This window comes from Poecilia reticulata, linkage group LG9 (genome assembly GCF_000633615.1).
Source record: "Poecilia reticulata strain Guanapo linkage group LG9, Guppy_female_1.0+MT, whole genome shotgun sequence".
Classification (NCBI taxonomy): domain Eukaryota; kingdom Metazoa; phylum Chordata; class Actinopteri; order Cyprinodontiformes; family Poeciliidae; genus Poecilia; species Poecilia reticulata.
This window is the reverse complement of record NC_024339.1, coordinates 16,705,700-16,732,498: the sequence shown is the minus strand read 5'-3', so window position 1 is coordinate 16,732,498 and position 26,799 is coordinate 16,705,700. Positions and strand designations below refer to the sequence as shown.

The following is a 26,799-nucleotide window of genomic DNA, read 5'->3' as shown; positions in this document are numbered from 1 at the left end:
TATTGAGTGCCGTCTGGGGTTATGGAATTAACCAAATAGTCCAGAGATGGTCTGGACCTCCGCTGGAAAAAGAACCGGTTGACCTGCTTCATCGAACATATTAGGCCGTAGCATCTTCCAGTGTCCATGTACTGTTCTGATGAAGAATGATAACATTTCTGTCTTAAAGCAGGGTTAGAAAACTAACTTATCTCTTTGCCACAAGCCGTTGGGAACGCGCTGTGCTCGCTGTGTCGTATCAGCCCCCCAGGTGTTCCTGTATAATAGTCATTTTAAAAATATCTCACTTTATTCAGACCTATCCCCATGTCTGCTTTTTTATAATCAACTGGACAAACTGTAAAATCGGCAAGCAGACGGCTGTGTTGTTAGCTTCAGAGCTAACAGTGACCGAGTCAGTATTCGGGGGCTAAAAATATCGCTCACTGCGCCACCGAAGCTGCTCGGCTTCGGTCCACGTTTGACTCCCGTCTTCGGCTTTCTTTTTCTGGTGACCTTGCTCGGAGTTTGACGCTCTACATGGTCACCACAGCGGGTTCAGGACAAGAGGAAGAGCGAGTCGGACCCCGAGGCTGTGAGCCGAGCTGGCCTGATCTGACGTGCTGGGCTTCAGGTCTCCCGGCGGACCACACTCGGCTACGGCTGATCGGTGGCCGGGTGACATTTTGCTGTGATGGGCTTATATTGTCATTAGTGGTGATATAACGAGCCCCGGTTCTGCCCAGGGAGACCGAAACTTTGCGAAGGGATCAGAGTAAGCGACTTATTTCCAACTTTCGTAGACTTCCAGGAGCTGCGCACCATGACGGAGGACAACCATGCAGAAAAGTTCATTAAGGTAAGGAAGTGCTGATTAGTGACAGCTGGTGTTTTATCAGGTACTAATCTATGCATATTTTCATTATATGTAGAAATAATGCTACATTGATAGAGCATTTGATAGCAGATACATCTCAGTGTTGCTTTTAGAAATAATAAAAAAAAGTTTAGTACATGATCAACATCTGCTGTAAAGTTGGACCACTAGTATCTGTTCCAGCAGTAAAAGTCAAAAATGCTTTTAGGAGAAATAGTGGAAAAATAGATCATTTTCTGGTTCACCTTTGTTTTTGTGGTGGTAATTTATCTATTTCTCAGGACTGCAGAAGCCCCCATCACAGTCTTGTGACTTGTTTCTTAGCTACAGAGTACTAGAGCTTTGAGATACTGATTTGGCCAGGGACTAAATAACTATTTACCCTGTTACAGATTTGTTCTGTTATTGTTTTTTTTTGACACATAAGGTTAATAAACTACTACTAAAACCAGCCAAGGAAACAATTGTAAATACAGAAGACTGTTTTCAAATGGTGAGTTGCTGCTTAGTTATGAATTAATGAAATCTTTTGGAAAGCTGAGTTTAATTTCAGTTATCATACCAGGCCAGACTTGTAGGATTTTCTGACAAAACATAGGCAAAAATATCTTTTAAAGAATCATGCCCTGATTGATAGATATTCAAAATCAGATGTAAAGCAAAATCAGTGGCACGTATCAATCTGGAAAAACTAAACACAACAAGAGAGCCAATATCCACAAATGGATTTAATCTTAAACAGTGGCCTACCAAAACCTACCAAAGTTAGGAAATTCAGACACAAATGTGACCGGCCAATGGAAACACAAAGATGCACATAAAAGCAAGCTAGTTTTAATTTTTAAGGCCACCAAATTTTCCAAATCCATCATGTTCCCTAACAGGAACAGGCTGACTGATAAAACGGAGCATTGCTCCTGTGATACGTTCAGCCTTCTTGTTATCTGCTTTAAATCTTGCTCTGTAACACTCTCTTGCATACATAAACTAAACATATGGTAGAAAATATAGCTCTATTCAGATATTTTAAATATTCCTTTTACTTAATTTTTAAAACCTCGCAAATGCAGAAAATGGTTAACTTGGTTCGCTACCGGCATCCAGAGGATCTGACCTGGTAGCTTTGCTCTGTCTGATAAGGGTAAAGAAAAAAAGTTTGTATTTTTGAGCTTAAAACAGCCAAAGAAGCTGAAAATCAACCCGTTTCCATAAAAAACTGACTTCAAAGGGCATTCATATTGTGAAGGCAGTAAAAAATGAGTTACAGTTGCTAACACTAACATATTCACAGGAAGATGAAACAACTAATCATTTAATGGGATTGTTTTAAAAAAATATTTGCACAGAATTTAAGTCCAAACTCAGATTATCCTCTCAATTTCAGTCGTTCCTTCAGAGCACCTCCCTAATCCTCTGTGTTGGCACCAGAGGCTAATCTTTGTGATGTGTTTGTTTTTGGCAGCCAAGTTGTCATTGTCTAGAAATAATTTGCGTTTAGGATAACACTAGACTAGACGAATGATGAAGTGCATTTAACTATGACACAACGGAGGGCTGATTAGGGCTGTCAATCATTTATACCACATGAAATCTGTCAACTGAATTTTAAAAATCTATGAAACGACTAACTAAAATTTACAGCTGAACAGATCAGGCTTTTACAAGCTGGTACAGATTTCCAATTTAGTTTCAAATCACGGCCCGCTGGTCTTGATTTCTGCTGAGACTCATTTAAGGACTAAACACATGTTAATTTGTGTAAACTTGATTTTTTTTCATCAACAATAACGGTTAACAACCAGAAAATATGATAGAGATGGTGCTTTTGCATCCAACGACGAGCAGGATTTGCATCTCACCTTTATCTAAGTTTATCAAACTCAGTAGAGTTCATCAAATAATATTTTTGATTGTTTGGTTCTGCATTTGAGAAACACAAACAAATAGTAATCAGTTTGGAAATCGTCAGTAAACATTTATTCATTGCTTCAGTCAGTCTCACAAGGTTACAGAAGACCTCTGATGGTAAATTTATTTATTCATTTATAATGCTATTAAGGATAGTTTTTGCACTGCAGCTTGTAATTGCAATACTGTTGCTGAATAATGGATTACGTTTGACATCCTGGTTTGCTTTTCAAACAGGAGGCGTCCATCTTGGATGAATACATCATAAACTGGACACAGAAGCTGGGAGCTGGAATCAGCGGACCTGTCAGGTGAGCATTTCTCCGCCATTTTATTCATCTAATGAGGACTCTATAAAGATAACTGGGGATTAAATTACCCATATGGAGTCAGATTAATTAATCTTTGATGCTGCTGATCATCGGTTTGAACCGGCTGCATTTAATAACCGATTCGTCAAAACTCTCATGCTGTGGTGAGAGTTAAGAGTTACATGTTGTTTCACACTGCAGTTACTGTGGGGAAAAAACTGTTGTGTTTTCTGGACAGATAATCTCTGCTGCCAAAAAATACTTCCCACACATTAAAGATGTTTGCATTTTATTTTTCCTTGCGCAGGAAAAAATGAAAATTATTATACAAAAAGGTCAAGGATGAGTCGAGGGGTTTATGAAACCAGGGTTTGTTTGTGTCCCGTATGTCGTCTTCCCCTCTTGCTGTCTGTGTTGTCTAAATCCTGCTGTGTTTGGTGCAACAGTGTCACATCCTAAAGGTTACTGGGCTTGAATCCAAAGCTAAACTTTTACCTGCTTCAATACGTAACCATGTAGTCGAAACTCTTACTGCGCAAATAAACATGTTTGTACGTATTAACCCACATGCTCTGAGCTACACTTATCTTCTTCTGTGATTACTGCCCTGTGCTTTTAGAAGCGTTTAAAGGATAAAGACTGAATCAGTCATTGTCTTTATGCGTGCTGTTTCTAAGCTTTTCATTTGCTTCTATGTAGATGTGAAGGATATGAGTCGTAAATCTTGCTCTGACTCCTGTTCATTCTGCGTTTCGAAGCTATCGCAGATTCAGATCAAAAGACGACAAGCTGTTATTTCACAAGCGTATCATTTTAGCATAAAGTGATGAGAAAACTGAGAAATCGCCTCATCATGTCTGACTAAAAACCCGCTATGATTCAAAGAATCTGCCTGGTTTCTTTTTTTGGGCTGCTCTCAGTCATCCGGTCTTGTGTTTTCTGACTCAGTTCTTTGTTCTGATATTCATTGATGACTCTTCCTTTGCTTTAATCCCCCGCTGCCCTGAATCTCAACAGCCCTCCGATGTGTAACTCTGTGACTCATTAGGTGGCCACTTCTGCCTTCAGAGGAATGGCCTTTGGCCAAAGCAAAGCAGAATGTCAGCTGTGGTAATTCTTTAATAGTGCAGTCTGGGTTCAAGGGTCAAAGGTTGCCGTTTACAGTGAATTTGTTTACAAGATGTGTGAAAAACAGCCACAGATAAATGTGTCTTCCATGTAAATCTATAAGCCTTACACTGAAACAAATACTTCCAACATCAACATGTGAAAAGCTCAGCCTTCTCTGACATCAATACAGTGTAGGCCTGACTATTTTTTTTTTTTTACTAATAGATTAATAATTGGATATGAAAAGGTGCTTTTTAGAATTTTTTTTAAAGAATTTGAACGAGGTGAAGTTAAGATGAACTATACCTCTTGAGAATTTCTTGGTATAACATATTTATAGACAAAAGTTGTTTTTGAATGGGGGGAAAAAAAGTGAAGATGCACCAATGAGGCTTTTCATTGCTGACACTCATCTCCAGTTTTCTTTTAGTCTCATCTGCCTGTTACAATTTTGACTGAATCTGATTCTGAATCTATACACTTTTTTTTTTTACTTACAAAGACTACGAAACATAAAGGAGAAAAAAATGTTTTCACGACTGGAGAAAGCAGTTTTGAGTCCAACAGGAATTACAAGATTATCCCCCAGTTATGCATCCACCCTAAACGTAATTGCTCACAGTTTGGAGGGCAGAGTTCAGTCTCAATACAAACACTGATTATTCCCTGCTTGCAGAATCAAGAAATTGGATCTGCCTGGCAGCATGAAGTAGGCTAAAAGATCTCAACAAACAACTCAACAGAATTTCAGTAAAAAAAAACAAAACAGTCAAACAGTGTTGATGGTCTCTGGCTGTTCTTCTTCAGGATCTGGATCATTTCTGTAATTGAGGCGAACATGAATTCTGGTTTTACCAGAAAATCCCAAATGAGATTGTCTGGTCGAATGCGTTTTCACATCACTGATTTAAAGTCAATATGGTGAAAGTTTACTAAGGTACAGAAACTTCTACATTAATTCTGTACGTAAACCATGTGGTTATTGAACGTTTGCACTGAAAAAACACAAAATTGAGAGTATTTTTGGTTCAATTTCTACTGAAAATATCTTGGTACACTTGAAATAAGATTAAACTAACATTTCAACAGGATATAAAAACTTGTTTTAAGTCAATAACGCTGTAATATTGGTAAAAAAAATACTAGTTCCACTGACAACAACACATTTTCCCCATATTATGAATGACATATTCTGCCAGTGAAACTATGAATTTTTTAAAAGATTTTGTGTGTTTTGCTGTGTGGGTTATGTTGCGCAACCTGTTTGTTGACTCTTCTATTCTCCCTCCTATACAGGGTGTGTGTGAAGAAGTCGAGTCAGGAACGCCTGGCCCTGAAAATCCTCATTGATCGCCCCAAGGCCAGAAATGAGGTTGGGACTCTGTCATTGGTCTGATTAATCCCTGTTGTTTGTCGCCTCTGGCTGTATCAGCATGCTTTGTTCCGCCTGTTATCAGTCTTGATTAATTCCTGTTTTTCTTGTCCTTGCCACTCTCTCTTCTCAACCTCGATCTGTTTAGAAGAGCGTCTTTGTCCCCAACATCGTCTTCCTGCAGCGCACAGTGTGTCTAACAGCCTTATCATGTCATTTAGCTGCACACTGTTTTGATCAAGCAGCTTGAAAACAGAGATTTGCTTCACAGACTCCTGCTGACGAACCGTGAAAGCTGGCTGACAGGAAGATGCAGACTGTGACACACTTACAGCCATTTCTGGCTCTTTTAACATCTTCTCGACGTAAGATTATTTCTCTTCTGTGCAGGTGCGTCTTCACATGATGTGTGCCAACCACCCGAACATTGTGCAAATTCTGGAGGTGTACGCCAACACTGTCCAGTTCCCTCACGAGTCCAGTCCAAGGTAATAATGGCTTAACCCAGGGCTGTCCAAACTTTTTGCACTGTGGGCCAGAATCACCAAGTTTTCAGTAAGAAATGCTAATTTTATAAATAATTATATAGTGAATTATTTTCTTTCTGCCTGCTAATCAACAAATTAGCAGGCAAATTCATTGCCTGCTAATTCATTTTAATCCTTTTTAATTCATTTATTTGAATTAAAACGGTCAGGAAAGACTTTAGTTTCCTAACTTGTTGGTGAAGAAATCAATTTTAGTTTATTCCCAGCAATAAAAATGAGAACTCTTTCAAAACTCTTAACTGTGTTTATCTAAATTTAATTACTGAGTGTGACTAAGTTTGTTTTTGAGTAAAAAGTCACTGGAGATTTGTGGCTCCTATATTAAAATAATAATACAAAACATGTCTAATTAAAGAAGCACTTGTTTTGTGCCTAAAATTTTCTATTTAAGATGTAAATTTGTTGTTGAAAAGTTCATACAGAGAAAGCTGATCTACATTAGCTCCATTTGCTGGATTTAAACCATTCCTAAATTGCGTCCAAAGACCGCTCAAAACCTCTCCAAGGGCCACAAATGGCCCCCCAGCCGCACGTTGGACATCTCTTTCTTAACCTGTACACATTTTTTACATATCCATTTTATCCTGACATAATCTCCCAATTAAATCCCTTTTTTGTGTAAGAGCAAGACTCCTGATTGTTATGGAGATGATGGAGGGTGGCGAGCTCTTCCACAGAATTAGTCAGCACAAGCACTTTACTGAAAAGATGGCCAGTCAGGTCACCAAACAGGTGAGTGGAGTCCTGATATTCAACACCACCATTGCTCAACTCACTAAGTGGAGCGTGTGTGTGTCTGTCTGTGTGTGTGTGTGTGTGTGTGTGTGTGTGTGTGTGTATTATGTGTCGTCCCGCTGTAGATCAGCCAAGCATTGGCTCATTGTCACTCCCTGAATATTGCACATCGTGACCTGAAGCCAGAGAACCTGCTCTTCAAAGATAACTCTCTGGTAAGCTGCATTCACATCGAAGCTGTTTGGAGAAGTCCAGGTTTCTACGCTGAATGGAAAAGTTTGGAATAATTCAGGAATTATTCAGGAAAAACAAAAGAAAGAAAAAGTTTAGGTTGGGTGATGATTGGATGGAAAAATGTGGCCGACAGATGGAAAATTTGCAAAAAACAGCACATTTTGCTGTTTTTTTGCACATTTGCTCCTGTCAGCCACTTCTGTTTTCACATAATGTTACCGTATTTTCCGCACTATAAGGCGCACCGGATTATAAGGCACACCTTCAATGAATGGCCTATTTTAAAACTTATTTCATAAAAAAAACTTTCATACATAAGGCGCACCGCATCATAAGGCACATAGAATAGACGTTTCATTTTGGGTTGCCAATTTGTTCCGTATCCTATTATTACACATCCACAGTTGAAAAGAAGTGGTCCCCGAGTTCTTTATAGAGTAGGCTGCCCCAGTCGTTGTTTCACTCATGGTGTTGTGATATTGTGCCCAACTGCTTTCTGGGTAACACAGACCAACCGACACGCTGCTGCCTCAGTCTCTGTCTCTCTTCCCCCCCCTTAAATTTATTATCAAACTTTATTAACAAACCAGCGTTCTGACAACTATCCCAGCATGCACCGCGCACTTCTTCTTCTACGGGGGAAAATGAAGTCGGCGGCTGCTTACCGTAGTTGCTAGATCTGTTGTGGCTTAATATTGGTCCATATATAAGGCGCACCGCATTATAAGGCGCACTGCCGGCTTTTGAGGAAATTGAAGGTTTTTAGGTGCGCCTTATAGTGCGGAAAATACGGTAAATTTTCCATTGTGTAAAACTATTATCCATCCATATTTGCGTCAATCTGTTTATCTTTCCATCCATTCCTTTACCCCTCTCTACATGGAAATTGTTTAGTGAACTTTTTGTGGAGCACACAAGTTCAGAAACTGAAAGCTGTATAATTGTCAAAGTTCAAGGAATTTATTTTTTATTACTTCTCTACACTTTCTGCAATCAATTTGTGATGATGTATTGGTTGATTTATTAATATTAAAGCATTTTTGAGACTTATTGTATAAGAACTTTTGCTTTCCTTTTCTGCCCTGCAGGACGCACCTGTGAAGTTGTGTGACTTTGGCTTTGCCAAAATCGATCAAGGAGACTTGACGACCCCTCAGTTTACTCCTTACTACGTAGCACCTCAGGTACAAAACGGGCAAAAAATTTATTTCTGTTTTTTTTAGTTTAAATAATTGATAGCTGCATAACTAATTTTCTGTTCAGGTACTTGAGGCTCAAAGAAGACACCAGAAGGAAAAGTCTGGAATTATACCTACCTCACCAACTCCTTACACATATAACAAGGTGAGACTCACTTCAGCTGAGTATAGAGTAAAAGCATGCAGTGTAAATCCAAATCAGTCTTTAGGTTTTGATGGGAAAATAAACTTGGATATATTTGCAAGAAAAACTCACATTTTTGGATGCTGCTTTTGCTTGATTAGGTTTTTATTCAGTGAACCTTCTTTACATCCAGGATCAAAATCTATCTTAAATTATTGCATCTATAAAACATGCTACTAGTTATAGATGTTATTAAAAAAAACTAAAGTAGTACATAATATAAATACGGACTTATGTCTCCTATTGAAGAGAGGTGCAGAGATCTCTGGTTTTATTTTTTGTATATTTATTGTTGCCAATGCACACAGAAAGAAAAGCTTATTGTCTGTCTCTGCAGAGCTGTGACTTGTGGTCGCTGGGTGTGATCATCTACATAATGCTGTGCGGCTATCCTCCGTTCTACTCAAAGCACCACAGCCGCACCATCCCTAAGGACATGAGGAAGAAGATTATGACGGGCAGCTTTGATTTCCCAGAAGATGAGTGGAGCCAGATCTCTGAGATGGCCAAGGACATTGTACGCAAGTAAGACTTTTTTTTTTTTTTAATATAATATTAAAAAACCCATAAAAAGTCCAACCTCTTCTTCCTCATGCTGACTTTTCCAGCATGTTTATATTTGCCCATTTGTCTGCTTTTTCACTCATTTTTACCTCTTCTCTCTGCTTTGTGTGTGCAGGCTACTGAAGGTAAAGCCAGAGGAGAGGCTGACTATTGAGGGAGTCCTGGCTCACCCCTGGCTGAACTGCACCGAGGCGCTGGACAACGTCTTGCCGTCTGCACAGATGATGATGGACAAGGTGAGTTAGAAGCTGCAGTGGCCGGAACGTTTCGGGCGATGCAGCATTACTGTTTTAGTCGGTGGAGTGCCTTGCTGAAATGTTCATGCAGCCCAGTCTACAACCCCAAACTCCACATTATGTATTTGTGCAAGCAATTGATGAATTTATTGTAATGTACATTAAAATGAGCTTGATGATTTCCTTTCTGATGATTAATAATTTTTGAAGATCAATTTTGTTTGCAGACGCTTCATGATCGTTTTATTTAAGGCTTCAGCTGTGTGTTTTTATTTCTGTTCACTGTTTTTGGTTGTTGTATTTTACTTTAGATGTTTAAAATATCTTCCAGTTAGTGTCTAGTGTTCTTGACAAAATAAAAGTTTATTAGTCTTGGAAAGGGTGACTTAAAACTGATCTCAAATCAACAATATTATCATTCATAACGGTAATTACTGGGACAATTTATCATCCCGTAAAATCTATTATTGTGACAGTTCTAACAATAGATGGATTTTGTTTTACTACTTTATTTATAAATCACTTTACACCAACAGTAGCTGTGGCAAAGTGCTGTACAGATAATAATCAATGAGTATTCAAAATGTGTGAAGGACAAAAGACAAAAAGGCACATAATGGTTTTATGCAGTTAAAACCTTAAAGTGTGGCATGCATTTATTTCCAGTATGCCCTGGTGTTTTGCGACAGCTCAAACTCAGTCAGATTGAATGGAGAGTGTCTGGAGATCGGTTTGCATTTTTTCCTTATATAATCAATTGGAGAGGAATATTGTAGCACATGGTTACGCTTCGATCTACACCTGGGATCTCCGTCTTCAGCCCTCGAGTTTTTCTGTTCTGCAGATGTTGAATTCTTCTCTGAAGACACCGTAGTTTATCTGCTCTACTCAGAAAGTGTTGCGTTTTTAAAATCAAGATGCTAAAGTGTGCATTTTATGACGGTAAACTGATTAAAGTAACACACAGTGACCATTAATGTTTTTCAGTGTCTTTTAAGTGATGATGATGCTGCTGCCGTCAGAGGAGTTGGTGAGCAGAAGGTTTGCAAAGTACAGTTTCTCTCTTTTGTCGACCTTCGTCTCTGAACTCACCTTCAGCAGAGCGAAACATGGCTGGGGAAACGGGCAGGCACAGCTTTCTGTCGGCACAAGGGAGAGCGCTTCGACTGAGACCTGACAGCTCTAATCGTGGCTCCGATCTCTCTCTGTGCAGGCCGTGGTCGCGGGGATCCAGCAGGCCCACGCCGAGCAGCTCGCCAACATGAGGATTCAGGACCTGAACGTCAGCCTGAAGCCTCTGAACTCTGTCAACAACCCAATCCTCAGGAAGCGGAAACTGCTGGGGTACGGCCGTGACGGTTGAAATGATGGACTTACTCACTTACTGCATTAAGTTTAATGGTTGCACAAAGTTTGCTATTTGGTCGTCCCATTTAATCTGAATGCACACTTAAGGCACAAAAGTGATTAATATAAAAAATCGAGTCTGTTGTACCTAAGACTTTAAAATTTCATTTTCCTTTCTCTGAGAAAAGGAATACATCACCAGCTCCCTTTTATTCTAACATGCATAATTCAACGTTCCATCAAAATGTTGTGTAAATATTTATCATTTTTGCCTTAGTAAGAACTGAAGTGTAATATGTAATGTAATCTATTAAACTATTGTGGCTTAATGTATTTGCAATTCATTTTAGACTTTTTTTTGTAATCCACAGTCAATATATAAACAAAGAATACACTATAAGTTTCAAAATAGCAAAATTATCAGTTCTTAAATGTTAAATTGTACCCGAAGTCTGACTCCAAATATAACCAAGTTGTCATTTATGTAGTAAATCAGAATATTTCAAATTAAACATCAAAGTAAGCTTCCTGTTTTCAACCTTGACTACAAATTTGAAATATTTTATGTTGGTATTTTTCTGGATTCAAACTTCCCACAGAAGAAAACAAGTTATTACTGCTAAAGGCAGCCTGCTGAAACATGGAGTTCACTTTTATGTTTTATTTTACATGACTAGATGGAGAATGTTGTAAAATTTCTCTTTGTGCTGACTGTACCTTTTATGTTCTTAAATCTTTCAGCCCCAAACCCACAGACAGTTTCTTCATCCATGACCCAGAGAACGGAGGGGAAGACTCGAACGTAGCGCTGGAAAAACTGAGAGATGTCATAGCACAGTGCATACTCCCACAGGCTGGTGAGTTTCTGCACATCCAAACACCCAGATCTTCTTATGATCTCTGCATTTTGGTGTCTGACTTTTCAAGGGTGCTGATGGTAACGCATCCTGAAACAAATGAAACGAGTAAAAATGATGCGCTGCAGTTTATATGTGATTCTATCTAAAACGTTCCAGGAGAAAACGAGGATGAGAAGCTGAATGAGGTGATGCACGATGCCTGGAGGTTCAACAGAGACTGTAAGCTGCTGAGAGACGGCCTGCAGGGTCTCAGCTGGGATGGTCTGTATTCAGCTTTATTCCTACAATTCCTCTGTCCTCTTTAATCTGTTGATCAAAAACTGAATATAATTATCTCGTATCTAATAATTACTTTTTTATAGATTTATCTTATTTCCACAGATTTTTAAAGTGATACAGTACTTATTTCTACTCTTATTTCTACTCTTGAGCGAACAGCCAATCAACACCAAGCAAAATGAATGCCGATCCTTGGTTGGCTGCTTTGCAAACGTCAGCCAATAGCGTATCAAGTAGTATAGAATGTGGAAATCACAGAAACTGGGAACAATATTTATGTATTCTGCCTTTGACTAATCAATTGTCTAAAAGTTAAATCCATTTTGAGACTGACAAGCAGCTGATTCTTTCCTCTTTTTGTCCATCCATCCATCCATCCGTCCGTCCGTCAGAAGTTGCTGCATATTTCAGATTTAAAGCCTGACTGCTGTAGAAAAATCCCCCATAAATTCAAGGATAAAGATATGACTCTCATCCTTTTATTCTAATATCAACTTATCCACTTTGTTGCCAAATTTACTGTCTTTTCAGACCTCACTTGCAACGATTTAAAAAAAAAAAAACTAACTAGTGATAAAGTCTAAATCAAGTCAAACCCCATCAGATGTTCCTTATTACTTCTGTGCTTTGAACCCCAAAGGATATAGATGAAATAAAAGGACCGGAGCTGCCTGTAGTTCTTCAAATTACTCAATGGAAACCATTAAATGTTTCTCAATTTTAGCTATAATTGGTGTGGTTATCAAGGCTTTAACTCCAATGTTTTTATTGCAGGGCGATCATTTTCCGATAAAGTTGACCGCTTGAAGTTGGCTGAAATAGTGAAACAGGCCATTGAAGAAAAGACAAATCTTCAAGATTCTCATTAGCCAACGCTGACTTTCTATCTTTTTTTATATTTTATTTTATTGTTTATTGAGACTCTTTTTAATCCATATCTGTAAAGACTGTTTTATGTCAAATGATGTGCATTTTTTATTTTGGTTTTTATTGCCTCCATAATTTCATTTGTAAAACCTATTGTTGAGCTATACTGGAAGAGCTACTGTACAGCTGTACATATATTTCAAAGGATTTGTTGGTACTATCATTTTTTAAAAAAAACAAATGGACAATTGCAAAGAATGTGGAGAAAAAATATATTTTCATTTTTACTAAAAAAGATAAAAGAAATCTGTGAAAGAAATTATTTTTTGGGAGGGAATTTTTATTAGCTGCTCGTCGACGATGTCTTGTTTTATCCCAATTATTTCTTTCTCTTCTTTAATTATACTCATTGCAAGAGTTTTATTTATTTAAACTGAAAATTCCAAGATTTTATATCTTTCTTGTAGCTCGATAGTGGCTCTAAAGTTTAGAGAAGCTGTCTATGATGTGACCTTTGTTCTTCCACTCTGCCTGCAGGTGTATAAACATAACAGCCATCGTTTCATTTATTGTTTTTTTTATCAAACCTTTTTGACATTCTTAATATGTAGGACAAGCAGAAATGAGGAATTGAGGCAAAGGAAAGTGTCAGAGCTGAAGCATGCACCTTCAACCCATTTAAAACATCAGCTGACTAAAATCAGTCAAAAAAAATTCCTTTCGTTGTAATTAGTGGAAAAAAGTTTTTTTGTTTGTTTGTTGGTGAAATCTAAGCCACACGAGACCAAAGGTTTGCCTTTCGTTGTAAATCAGTGACTCTGCTAACAGAAATGCTCGTGTTGCATCACACGAAAGTGAGAAACTTGGACAGGTTGAGCTTTGCCTTCATGGGATAAGAAAGTGATTTTTACAACTGACCATTCAGAGCCTTTTTTTTATTATTATTATTATTATTCAAACCTTAAAGTTGCCTCAGCCTTTTGGAAAACACTACTGAATACTCAACACTTCTGAAGAGAAATGATTTCACCTGCAGTGGTTCTGAAAGTTATTCACTTGCTGTTAAAACACCAGCTTCTGTGATGTAGAAAATGAGACCAAGATGACCTTTAACCTTACTTTTAACATGTACAAGTTAGCTGCTTAAAAACAAGCGAGTGTCAAAATTACAAAGCTACAATAACATGTACGTTTAATTTGTTAATACTTTGCAAAAGTTATCAAAACTTCTTTGTCAAGACACCGATCTACAGGAAAGTCGGGAGATTCTGGACTCCTGCTCAAATAAGACAACCGTCCGAGTTCCAGCTAAAGAAAAATAACCCCACATCATGATATTGCCACCACCGTGTCGGTGTGGTGGTGTTTTTGTTTACATTTCGCCTCTTGAGAAATGTAAACAACTAAATGTTCAACTGTAGTGTCTAATGTTAGCTGGAGGAAGGTCTGAACAAGTTCGACAATCGAAAGTTTAGCAACACCTTTACGTTTTCTCTGGAAGAAAAAAAGTATCTGCAACTCTCCTTGGAGACTAAATGGATACGAGAATTTGTTGAATCAGAAAATCCTAAAACTCCTTGGATGTTTTTTCTCCTCTTCTTTGACTGATACCTTTGAACAGATAACTAATTTTGATCATGTTACATCTCCTCAATCGGTGTCCTTGGAAAAGAAAGCAAATGTCAGTTAACTTCCCCACTCGGCTCCTCCAGACTAGCGGCAGCAGCATTTAGCCAACACCTTGTGGGACTGCGAGTCTGCTGAGCTTATCATTCGAACTACGTCTGTCGAACATTCCTGTGAACCCCTGTAAACGGCATAACGGAGGAACAGTGTTGTCAGAGCAGGAGCTTCTTAAGAGACAGATGCCCAATTTCAAGGCGTCAAATTGCAAAGTCAGTTATTTTTTATATATACAACTGAAGGTAACATAGTTACTTGATTGTGCTATAAAATAGACCTATGTGCCTGGAAAATTAATAATACTGCCCTGTTAAGGTAGTGCACACTTATGCAACCCCAGTTGTTGGAACTTTAAGGTTTTTAACATTTTTCCCATGTTTCTGTCCAGCAGATTTGTTTTTAAAGTTTAATTGTAAAAGATTATTCTCACACTAAAGGTGGAATGTATATTGTTAAAATCTATCATGGTCTCATCTTTTCATGACAAAAACCTGTTTGTTTTTTTTCAACAAAAGTGCATACACTTTCTGAAATCCATTGCTATATTTCATCCCTGAGTCAGAAATGTCCTCGATCCATTTCTTTTGATTCATTTTTGATCTGTGAAACTGAACGATTCAAACTGCTTAGATGCAAATCGGGATCTGCTGGAACTCAAATCTACGCGGTTCGTGACTTGACTTTCTTTTCCTGCAAAAGAGGTTGTCACTTGAAGAAAATGATTTCTTGAAACACAGTAGGGAAGTCTGGGTTTTGGTTTCAGAACTTGACGTTTTAGACCATGTGCAATAAGGCGATCGTTTATTCTGTGTCCAGATCACAAGGATTTTCACAATGAGATCTGTCAGTATTACTCCCACTCTGCGCTTCATTTCATTCGTGTGTGTGTGTAACCTTTATTTTCTGTTGGTTATTTTCATCTTTTAAGTTTTAATAAACATATTGACTGGGCTGAATTAAATCCTTATACTTTTGTGCTGCAGTCATATCTGATATTATTTCCGAGGAAAACAAAACACAGGATTTTTTTTAGTTTAAAAAGAAGCCACTTTTACTTCAAGGATGTTGAGCAATTTAATGATCTTTTTTTAAAAGTGGTAAGTGGCACAAAGAAAGTCTTTTGTAGTACTTTGGTATTTACAGATGAGCTTTTGTTTAAATTTTGCCAAGATAGTTTGGAAGTTATTTTAAACAGAATCCCTTCAAAGCTGAAAGACAAAAGCTTGTTTAAAAAAATGGTTCCTAATTATATTGCAGATTATTTAAATGTATTCAGTGCCTTGTTGAAAGAGGTAGTTTGTTCCAATAAATTCCCTTTTATCAAATTATTTCTCCAGTTTTCACAGAACTCATGGCAAGACTATAATAAAACGTGTTCATCTTCTAATAAACTAGCAGAATGCATACTCAGATTTACAGAAGACAGAGCAACTAAAAACAATTCACAATTCAAACTTTAATGCAGATGGATAACTGGGAGCAACCAGCTTCAGTGATGGAGTTGTCCAGGAAATGGACACTTGCTGAAAAAAGTAATCTAAAGTAAAAACATAAAATGTGATTCTTCTTCCTCTTTCAAAAAAAAAGAACATATAATACAAAAATTTGTGTGTATAATTTAAACTTGCCTGATCTGCCTACCCCCATCAACATTGTCTGGGAGTGCAAAATTAAAAATATAGTCTGAATTCTGACTTTTTTTTAAACTCAGGATTTTGAGAATAAAGTCAAAAATTTTCAGTGCCCTAATCATCTGTAGATTAAAAAAACTTTAGAAATATTTAAATTTCTTGACACAAAAAAAGCGTTACTTCACCCAAAACGATGTATTATGGTAGTGAATGATTAACTTCATCTGGCAGTTTGCTAACTTAGCATAAACTATATGGTATTTAGCATCGGAAAGAGATGCCAACATTATTGCAAATTATTTCATCTTTATTGAAAGCTTACACTGAAAGAAAGTCACTTGTACAAGCATTTTGATCTAAATGTATCAACTTTAACTACATCTGTTTTTGTCCCAAGTACGCCGTACGGGATGCTGAAGCTCAGTATCAATTTGAGCTAAATTAGCTATTTATGCTAGCCAGTTAGCAACGGTCATTTGGAAAAGTCTCGCCAATTTCAGGTTTCAGTGCACAGTTGTGGAGTTGAGGTTGTCTTTATTATTAAAGAGTTTAGTATTTTGCTAAATTAATTTAAAACTTAGGTTATGATGCACTTCATCACACTCTGCTCATTTTGATTTAGATTACATATGTTACACATTACCTATCATTTGTGCTGCAGGGCAGTATATGTGTTTTTGTAGTAAAGGCATGTGTACTATTGAAAACCACAATGGAAACCTGCAGTTCCAAGAAACTATGTACCCTGCTGTTTGCTCTGTGTTACCAATAATTGGATTGTTCCTGCTGCAGACCATCTTCTGATGCAGACATTTCACAAATGTTCTCTTTTAATTGAAGTTTTGATTTAATTTAAATTGTAGTCATCCTCCCAACTGGAAGTCATGAACAAATGCTGCTCTCTAACGTCATACCAGCAAATTAAGAAAAAAGTTTTTATTTTTGTTAATGGGTATTTTGTTCGGTGAAGAGGAAGATTTCTACTAGTACAATAACTTTGTGGTTAAATGTAAAACTGGAGAAAGGGCATTCATTTCAGAAAATTTCTCTGCTTCAACTTGCTTTTCTCCCCTCCGGTGTGGCCGTTATGTAGCATGAATCTTTCATTGACTTGCTGTATTTTCTGTCTTTACATAAGTTTGCCCTTTCTGTCTTTTTTTTGGGAATGTCAAAATGCTGACTTTTTAATAAACAATGTCTTGAAACTGAACTCGTTTTTTCTCCCCCCCCACTTTACCTACATGTAAATTGTAGATTTAAATCCACAGCAAAAATAAGGAAAAAAGGTGTTTTCAGCTAATTGCACACTGTATTGAATTTATTGCAAAAATGCTTAAGACAATTAAGCAAGATTGAATGTTAACATTTTTATTGCAGTTTTAAGACAAAATTGTGAAACATAAGCAACATTACACTCAACCAAAGAAACAAAAATTCTGTTGCATAGATTTAAGGCACTTTGTTAAATACAGATATAATAAATTGGACATTTTCTCCCAGGCTGGAAATCAAACATGAAAATCTAGGAAAGACGGTAGACAGTAGCTCAAGTCTTTTTCAGCTTCTTTAACTGAATGTTAATCAATTATAGTGAACTGAGAGTAGGACTCTGCTGCCAGTGGAAATAAAAAAAACATTCTTACCATGCAAGAATGGTTTAGACTCACCCAATTAATCATAAAAGTTAAAGGTAGATTTCTTCACTTCAGCAAAAGTTAAAGTTGCCTTGAAGCAGGAAGATGCAACAGTTTCATTCACTTTGGTCTACTGAGGAGTTCAGGAATGAAAGGAAAGCTTGGAAATAAAAGACGTCATATATATCTCTGAATCTGCACTGGCACTTTAATCTCCATTATAAATACATAATTTGCATGTTTTAAGACGCGTCTCTGAAGAGCTTTGGTCACATCTCTCCCACTACGTATATTTTGCACCTTAGCCCACAGAGTCTGCCTCTAATGCTCGAAAATACGCTCCCTACATCAGGAAATGAACTCAGCAAAGCAGACGGTCGATGGGATGAACGCAGTGCTTTGAAACTCACACTGCCAATATGCAGAGAGCATAAAACTGAAGTGTTTGAACAAAATATTTCAGCTAAAATGGAGTTTCAGTTAAAGATAATCCCATTTTAGACTTGCAGGAAAAACAACAAAAACAAAAATCTTAAAAGTTCCACGACCTCCAGAGAACCAACAATGTAAAACGGCAAAGACGGTCCGAGCGAGCCGGAGCCGGCTCAGTCAGAGTCCTCGTCGTCCAAATACTCCTCAGCGTTGCTATGTGTCCGGGTGATGGCTGTAACAAAAGAAACAAACCTATAAATGTAGAATAGTTCACTTATTCAGTCCAAAAAGTCAAACCTGTATCATATTATATTTTTTGTAAACCATGATGAATTTCTGATATTTATCAGACCTTTCAAATAAAGAAAACCCTCCAAAATGCAGACAGCAAGTGAACAAATAGTTCATTTACAGTTCCCTGTCCGTGTCGTTCTGTACGCGAGGAAGAACTTACTGGTTCCCAGCTTCTTTTTGATGAGTGAAGCACACTGGGCGTTGGTGGCCATTTCGACAGCCAGTTTACACTCGTTGTTTTTGATGTCTATCCTCGCATCTGAAACAAACACATCGACACTGAAGTAAACTACAGAGATGTAGAAACAAAGAAAATGAAAACTGGAAGGAAATCAAAATTTGATGTGCTTGACAAATCTTTATCATTTCTCAAATATCAGTGTCCATTTAAGATGAAAGGAGAAACTAACTTTTAGCAAGCAGCATTTCCACGATGTCAGAATAACCCTTCCAGGCAGCAGCGTGCAGCGGTGTGTCTCCCAGTTTATTCTAAAATATAAAAACAAGATCATTAAACTACTACGACACTATTTAACACCCATTCACTCAACCAGTGACAAACTAACGACATGTTTAAACTTGGAAGTTAGTGGTAATTTTAAAAAGTCGTTTTAATCATAATTCAAATCAGGAATTTAACTTCATAGAAAATTGAATTAAAAACTCAGTGTTAATATTGACAGACTTTTTATTTAGTCACAATTTTAGTCATCTTAGGTTTAGTCTAGTTTTTGTTGACTTTATCATAGAAAAAGTCAACAGAAAATTTTGGGGAAATTTTCTTTCCAACATGGTGAGAAATGTATCCTTGTGTAGAAATTAAGTTACTTTTTGAAAAGACAAGTTGACCTTTGCCAACTTTATTTGCATTAACTTTTAAATTAAATCTCTATTTTCCAAACTCATCTTTACTTTAATATTTTCATCTAGGTTTTTTTCATTATGGTTTATGTCATTGGTAGGAATTTGATTCTCAGTATGTATTAAATATACTTATAACATTTCATTTTGTTATTTAGATATAAATGGTTAAAAGAGAGAAACTGATTTGATTTCCAAGTCATTTTCTAGTTTTCTTTAAAGTCTGACTTAGAGTCAACATAAGAGAAAATTTTAATGAAGGCATCACATCAAAGCACATTAAAGTTTTTTTTTTTAAATTATGCATACAACATCATGTTAGATGAAAGGTTTACAAGTACACAAACAATGCAGAATCTTAGTTTTTAGTGCATTTGACAAATGATGGAGAAAAATCTAACTTTTTATTTATTGGTGCTTTTCTAGTAGAAGTTATTGATATCCAATACCTTCGGTTATGGTTTTACTCTCTGAAAATGTTTCCTGTTTTCAAATGAGCTTTGAGTGAAGCTGCTAATGAGCTTTTAAAATCATCTCACCTGCTGGTTGACCTCCACGTTGGGCTGGCTTAGCAACAACTCCACCACATCTGACAGGAAATGGAAAACATATTGAACATGTTTAGGATAATATGAACAAAGAAGGGCCAAAAAAAATTCCTTTTTGTTACAATACACTTCCTGTGTCACATTCAGAGATGAATAACATGACGTTCACTGCTTACCTTTATGTCCTCCGTGGCATCCCCAGTAGAGGGCAGTGTTTCCCGCCTTATCCAACCCGTTAATCCCAACCTTGTTGTCCAGACATTCCCTCAGCCAGCTCATATTGCCTGAGATTATACACAAATGAGCGAAAACACACAGGTTGGTAGGCATAAGCAGTTTAAAAGATCAAGGCAGCTTGAAAATATTAAAAGATCAAACGATTTAAATACTGAGACAGTCGTACCTCGTTTAGCTGCTTCATGCATTGGATTATCAATAGATTCTGCCTGCTCAGCAACTGAAAAACAAGATCATGTAATACTACTGTTGTGTGAAATTATTAGGTTATTTCTGGACTATCTTTCCTTTACTCACCATAGTTACTAGGAATTAGTCCTGTCCTCCCTCTACATGTCCCCTTCCACCAATTAGAGTCGCTCTGAAATAAACATTCATTTTTAGAAGCAGAATAAAAAGAGTAAATTTAAGAACACAGAGTAAATGAAAAGGAGAAGTGAAATAAAGCTGGAGCATGTTATGTGTTTAGGGATGTATAACATGTAGCAAGGAGAGAGAAAAAATGCAGAGGTCGCAGGATTCACATTAAAGAGGAAGAATAACTGCAGAGTTAAAGATTGTGAGAAAGGCGGCAGAGAAATCCCAACTTTTACCAACCGTGTCTGAGATGTACAAAATGTCTCCTTCTTCAAAGTACAACTCATCTGGCTGAAAAAAAACACATTGTTACTCTGGGACACCTAGACACACTGATTAACTTCAACATCAACTTTGCCTTCTATATTAATCAAATTAACTTCAGTCATTTTTTGATGATGTTCCGATTACAGTCGATATTTGTTAAATAGTTCACCTCCACTTGTTTTCATTCAATTTGTCTACCAGCCTGTGCTTAAAACTATTTCAACACAAATTTTGTTTAGTCTATCCTGCAGAAATAAAATAATTCCTATAGCTAAAGATCTGATTGCTAAATTAATTGAGAGACTACATAAAAGCTAACATGCACAGAGAAATGGATGGCAAACTGAAATGGGTCCTTGGAAATATTGGGAACATTTTGGAAATCAAAGAGCAAAAGGAAAACATCTGCAACCAGAACCACAACTGGCTCTTTACCTCCTCCATAGTGGCGATAAAGAAAAAAAACTATCAAAATTGGGAATAATCATTATAAAAATTTTTAAAAATATGGTATATCTAGGAGTTCTAACATTTACACAGAGTTTTTTCCCCCTAATTTTTATGTAAACAGCAAGTTAATTGTCGTTTTATTTTTTTAAGTTGTCCACTTTCCCCAAAAAAATCTAACTGACCTGATTTTATCCAGAAAGGGAACTTTTTTCCCCTCATATACATTTAATGTACTTCTTTGTTACCAAAAAAGCTCATAACAAAAAGTAAATTGCAGTTTGTTTAATTGTAAACACAGCAGCATGTTGTAAAATATAAACTTAATAAATTAGGTTCTTTTTTTTTACCCCCAAGGGTCTTTTAGTTTTGTACAACTCAAAACTCACTTTGCAAAATCCAAAACAAATTAATAATGATCGTTAAACGAGCTAAAGATCTGGTTGCTAAGGACTCCATAATAAGACATTCTGCCCCCATCTAGTGGTCAGATGGTGAACTGCATCTGGTATCGCTCAGCTATGCAAAATTCATTTAAATTACAACTTTGGATTATTAATAAAACAAATAAAAATAAAAACAAATAAATTACATAAAAAATTACATAATTACATGTACCAGAATTCTGAATGTGTAAAAATTGTGGACTCAAGAACAAATTTAATTCAGTTAAGTTTTATTATTCATATTTTAATTAACTTTTTTTTTATTATTATTTTACATGCAAATTAAAATTAAAATTTTAGTTTCTTAAGATCAATAAGGGGATCGTAGACCCAGGGACTATGCAGCAATGTGATTTTGAAGCATTTTGGCTATATTTGAAATATTGTGATGATGAGAAAAATATTTATTGTAATTCAAAATAATTCTATTCTTTATGAGCTTAAAGTCACTGATTAGCATCATATCAACATTTATATTAATTCTAGGGAGGCCTGTAGTGATAAATTGCCCAGAAATAAATAATATAGTTGTTCTTTAGACTACTTTCCAGTAATATATTGATAATGGCACATTTAAAGACCAATAAACTTTAATTTTGTAAATGACAATCCACATTAGAATTGGAGAAATAACAAATATCCAAAATAAAAAAAGCTAAAAGCAATAAATAATATGCATTAGGATGTCTCTAAACAAAATTGCCCTTCAAACAATATCAGAATCAAGATCGTTTTACCATGTGGTTAATTGGTTATTGCAACAGGTCACAGTTAAAAACAATTCAAGCAAAAAATTTTTTAAATACTATTGAATATATTCAGGCACTACAGGGTTAAAAAAATCCCAGAATTTTTATAAATCTCAATTTTTTGCATCAATAATTAACCATGATTTACTGTATTCTGCAACAGGAATCGATGCAGATCTCTAAACATATTAAATAACTAATATTACATATAAAGTTCCATTTTAATAAGTTATATTGAGAAATTGTCACTATTAATCAAAACATATTGCCAAATATAAATGACAGCCCTTACCGTTCTGGGATCGAAGGTGAACAACGCTCTGAACACCTTCACTTGGCCTGGAAAAGAACATAAAAACAATTTGTTAAATGAAACATGGAGCTGCTAGACAGGTTAAAACGGAAGCCATGATGGAAAAAACACACCAAGGACACGCAAAGGCGTCGCAGCACAATAAGTGCAAGTTCACTCCTGCAGCCCAGCTGGCTTCAACAAGGTGAAATACTGTAACAACAACAAATCAGATCGGTACGATTCTCCTGCAGCCAATAACAAAACACACTTATTACTACATGCAGCACAAAAAGACACACAGTGGGTCATTGTGCAACTGCGCCTTCCCTCTGGGCCTGCTCTGGCCTGGAGTTCGCTTTGCTACAAGAATGCAACCCGGGTGGTTGTGGTCTGCCTTCAGAAGTCGCTCAGAAACCCACAAAAAAGCTTAAAGAAGCATTTTTAAACATTTAAACCTGAAGTCTCACCGCCCTGACAACAGAAATTCAAAGTTTAGTAAACAGTAGAGCCGCCGGGTTGCACACAAATAACGAGGCGTCGATTCAGCTGAGCTTGACCAGAATGAGTCGAACTCTGCAACCAAACAAAAAGGACAGATCTGCATCTTTCTTTTGGCGAGGCGTCATCACCCTGTGCTACTTTGTTCAGCCAACTTCCTTTTCAAACGTGTCACACCCCGATTAGGTCAACGACATGATTTAAAACCACAAACAGATGCATTCTTTATATGTGCATTTATTATCTTTACTGGGTAAGCTGTAAAAATAAAATGCATCTGTGGTGTCTGCTGTAAATATACAAGCAGACGTATGCAGAGAACACATGAGGAAATCTCACATTGTGTAACAAACGGAAATTAATCAAAAGGTCAGATGGCGATCTAATTACTGACAAGCTTGAATACATTTACGATTATTAGAATTAGGAGTTTTAAAATCTTTTATTTCAGCACCTGGAATGTTTAAATGCACAGTGTTTAGAGGTTAAACTGGGGGGGGGGGGGGTACAGGGGGGGGGTCTGTACCACCACACAACACCAGTTCTGTTCATGTCTGCTGCTCTGCAGGCACAGTCATGTTATTTTAAACACACAAATACCTCAGCTCAGGAGGCCGGGCTCTGGCTTTATCTAAAACCCTCTGCAACAGAGCAGATTCAAGTGGAAAATAACCTAAAACAGGACCAAAAAGAGAAAAATAGGAGTTTTTGTACAGTTCACAAAAAAACAACAATAGGAGTTCTGTTTAATTTCTTAATTCCTAAATACAAGAATTTGTGTTTGGCTAGAAATCTGTGGCAACTTGCAAAATTAATCTCATTATTGCAAACCAAATGCCAGCTGTTTGAAGCAACATCTGCACACCTGGTCTTGTTAAATCTGAATGCAACACTCAAAATCCTGCAGCATCTGTTATGAGTCGGGATTACAGTTAGTAGTCAGATTATGTAGTAAAAAGCAGAAATCTAAAAAAGGGAACAAAACCAAATACAAACTCTTTGCACAACCAGATACAGACGGAAAACCAGCACCTGATTTAACCTGTTATATGACGAACCAGACATGACGACATAATCCAAATAATCCAAACAGCCTTCTGTGGAGCCATCAAGTTTGTTGCTACCGCTAATAAGATGCACCTCTGTTCATTCTGGGTCTAATCCTGTGAATTCATTGATTACTTATTGTATAATCAAAATTTATGTTTTTGTAAAACATTGGTTACCAAACTTGGTGTCAAAAAGCAAACGTGAGACACCTGAGATCACATCCAGAAATCAAATTAAACAACAAAAATGGTAACAAGAACAATTTATGACATAAATGCAAGCATTTACAAATAGAATAAAAATATATTGGCTACATACAGTTTTTTTGTGATTTTTATCCCTGCTTTATTGCTGTAAGTAGATATCTAAGCTAATAGTGTGTCTTGAGTTTCTTCCACTTTTAATTTGTAGCCAAAAAGCTGAAACATAAAATGTGTTTCTGATGGTTTCAGGGCAGTTTGTTCTCCATGTTGTACCTGTAATGACAATGTACTGAAACTATGGCCTCCAGGCTTATTTTCTGTTAAGTTTTTTCAGGAATTAAAGGACAGAAATGCACATAAAACTTTTTAATCTTGTAATTTACTTCAACTGTATTTTCTTCTCTGAACTTGTTTTACTGTTGAACTCGATGTCCAGTTACTTTTGGTTCCGATTCCAGTTTGAACTAAATCCTGCAGGTATGAGTTACTTAATGGCATAACATAGGGCTACAACTAGTGATTATTTCAGTACTCTATTATTCTATTGATTATTCGGTTTAAATCAGATTTTTTAAAATGGGCACATTTTACAAATTTTTCATTTAAGCCTATTTTATGCAATAATATAAACACATTAAAAGATGCAAATAAATCATTCAATTCCCTTTTTAAATGAGAAAATAATTTTATTGCCTAGATTTCCTGAACAGCATCCCTTTAGTGTACACACGATCATTTGCAGCAAAATGATGCATCTGCAGCTAAAAATAAATAAATACTTGCAACATCAACATGTGAAAAGCTCATCCATTTGTTTGCCACTTATCAATAAAACGTTAGGCCGATTTGTTGATTTATATATATTATTTATTTATTTATTTATTTATTTATTTACAGTTTTGGCTTAATTTGTGGTCAGTTAATTTTGAGTATACTCCAGTTAATTAATCGATTACTAGATTATTTGATGATTATTTCAATGAGTAATTCGCCAAGATCAGTCCAATTAATCGTTCCAATTTCGTCTTAAACATTTACAGTGTTAATTTCATCAAAGAAAGCTAGGTTACTGTTACGTATTGTGACTAAAATTAACTCACATTTCCTCATGATACTCCTATGAAAAGTGTCATCTTTTATCTCCAAAGAAAATGCATGGGATACGCGTAATCAACACGTACACTGGCGATTTTTAGAGACGGAAGTGGAAATGCACATTACTGTGTGCACCACAGCGCCACCAGTGGTAAGGCGCAGCACTGCACTCACCTTCCAGTACCATGTATATGAATAAACTTGGCGTAAAATCAGCAATTTTGATAATAAAAGTGATCAAATAATACAGAAAGTTATAGAACAGTCAAGCGAACAAATAGATTTTTGTCAATTTACAGCATTTTACATATCCACACAAAAGAAGCAGTATCTGAGTTTATGCATTAATTAAGTTTAGGTCTGACAACATTTTAAATAAGCCCTATTAAGTATTTTGAATGTAGAGAAAAGGAATAATTTAGCATGAAAAAACATTGAAAACATTAAGTTTCGTGCATTTTTTTTAATTCAAATGTTGCAGGAAAAATGGATGTCAATGCATAATGTCAGTAGCTGCTGCAGACAATATTTGTAAAAATGACCTCTAAGGAAATCTGATTTAAAAGGCGTCCTTTGTATTGGAATGAAGACAATCAGAATACAGAGGTGTGACCACACAGGCACCTATCTGAATGAAGCTACCTCTGGGGCAGCAAGCTGCATTTACTGCATGGATGATGGAAATAGGGAAGTGACGGCGGCCTCAGAGCTTGGTGCCCCGGTCAGCCAGCAAACACCCAACTAAAGCCTCCTTACCCCTTCTTTCCTCTGAAGTCATATTATTGAATGTCCCGAGATAAAGCAGTTAATTACTGCATTTAAGTCTTCTACACCGAGCTTTCAGAAAGCTTAACAAGCGCACCCGCCCATTAGCTTCAGCCACTCAACAAGACAAGGTGCACTGTCCACGTACCAAACAACACCGAAAGAAAAGTTTTTGGGGAAAATTAAGCCAAAAGTCACCGAAAACGTAGTCTTACCTGGCTTGGCCGGCTTGGGAGGAGGCTTAGACATCTGTGAGGCTCGAAGACGAACCGAAAAAAAGATGGTTCAGACAGAGACGACGCTGGACTGTGGATCACTTTGAAGCTAACGCTGCTAATGAGGAAGTTAACTTAAGCGGAAAACTTGACGTGCGCATGCGCACAGCTTTTGATAGATAGATAGATAGATAGATAGATAGATAGATAGATAGATAGATAGATAGATAGATAGATAGATAGATAGATAGATAGATAGATAGATAGATNATAGATAGATAGATAGATAGATAGATAGATAGATAGATAGATAGATAGATAGATAGATAGATAGATAGATAGATAGATAGATAGATAGATAGATATTGTAAAGTTAATGTTGATTTAGTATTTTGTGTGTTAGGCCAACTAATATGGACAATTTCATTAATATTTTCAAGAATATTGCTTTTATTTTTAGTGTTAGTAATCTCAGAAATAAT

The 26,799-nt window shown here is 36.6% G+C and overlaps 2 protein-coding genes across 3 annotated transcripts; one reads left to right on the top strand and one right to left on the bottom strand.

Annotated features, from left to right (window-relative positions):
* Nucleotides 1–15,882, top strand: mapkapk5 (MAPK activated protein kinase 5). 2 transcript variants are annotated; one of them, XM_008418277.2, is made up of 14 exons: nucleotides 1–838; nucleotides 3,002–3,075; nucleotides 5,482–5,557; nucleotides 5,948–6,045; nucleotides 6,729–6,837; nucleotides 6,966–7,055; nucleotides 8,163–8,258; nucleotides 8,338–8,418; nucleotides 8,795–8,982; nucleotides 9,137–9,257; nucleotides 10,471–10,601; nucleotides 11,346–11,461; nucleotides 11,621–11,725; nucleotides 12,518–15,882. In XM_008418277.2, the coding sequence occupies exons 1-14, from the start codon at nucleotides 803–805 to the stop codon at nucleotides 12,610–12,612; spliced, it is 1,416 nt and encodes a 471-aa protein (XP_008416499.1). In that variant the 5' UTR covers nucleotides 1–802; the 3' UTR covers nucleotides 12,613–15,882. The 2 variants fall into 2 exon arrangements, with proteins under 2 accessions (XP_008416499.1, XP_017162330.1); XM_017306841.1 differs by lacking the exons at nucleotides 1–838; nucleotides 3,002–3,075 and having other exon boundaries at nucleotides 5,706–6,045.
* Nucleotides 15,883–17,271: 1,389 nt separating this feature from the next.
* ostf1 (osteoclast stimulating factor 1) lies at nucleotides 17,272–26,461 on the bottom strand. Its single transcript, XM_008418275.1, has 10 exons — nucleotides 26,318–26,461; nucleotides 22,489–22,535; nucleotides 20,528–20,578; nucleotides 20,228–20,291; nucleotides 20,097–20,150; nucleotides 19,870–19,977; nucleotides 19,685–19,734; nucleotides 18,695–18,773; nucleotides 18,445–18,543; nucleotides 17,272–18,222 (listed from the first exon to the last, which is right to left on the bottom strand). The coding sequence occupies exons 1-10, from the start codon at nucleotides 26,349–26,351 to the stop codon at nucleotides 18,164–18,166; spliced, it is 645 nt and encodes a 214-aa protein (XP_008416497.1). The 5' UTR covers nucleotides 26,352–26,461; the 3' UTR covers nucleotides 17,272–18,163.
* Nucleotides 26,462–26,799: the final 338 nt, after the last annotated feature.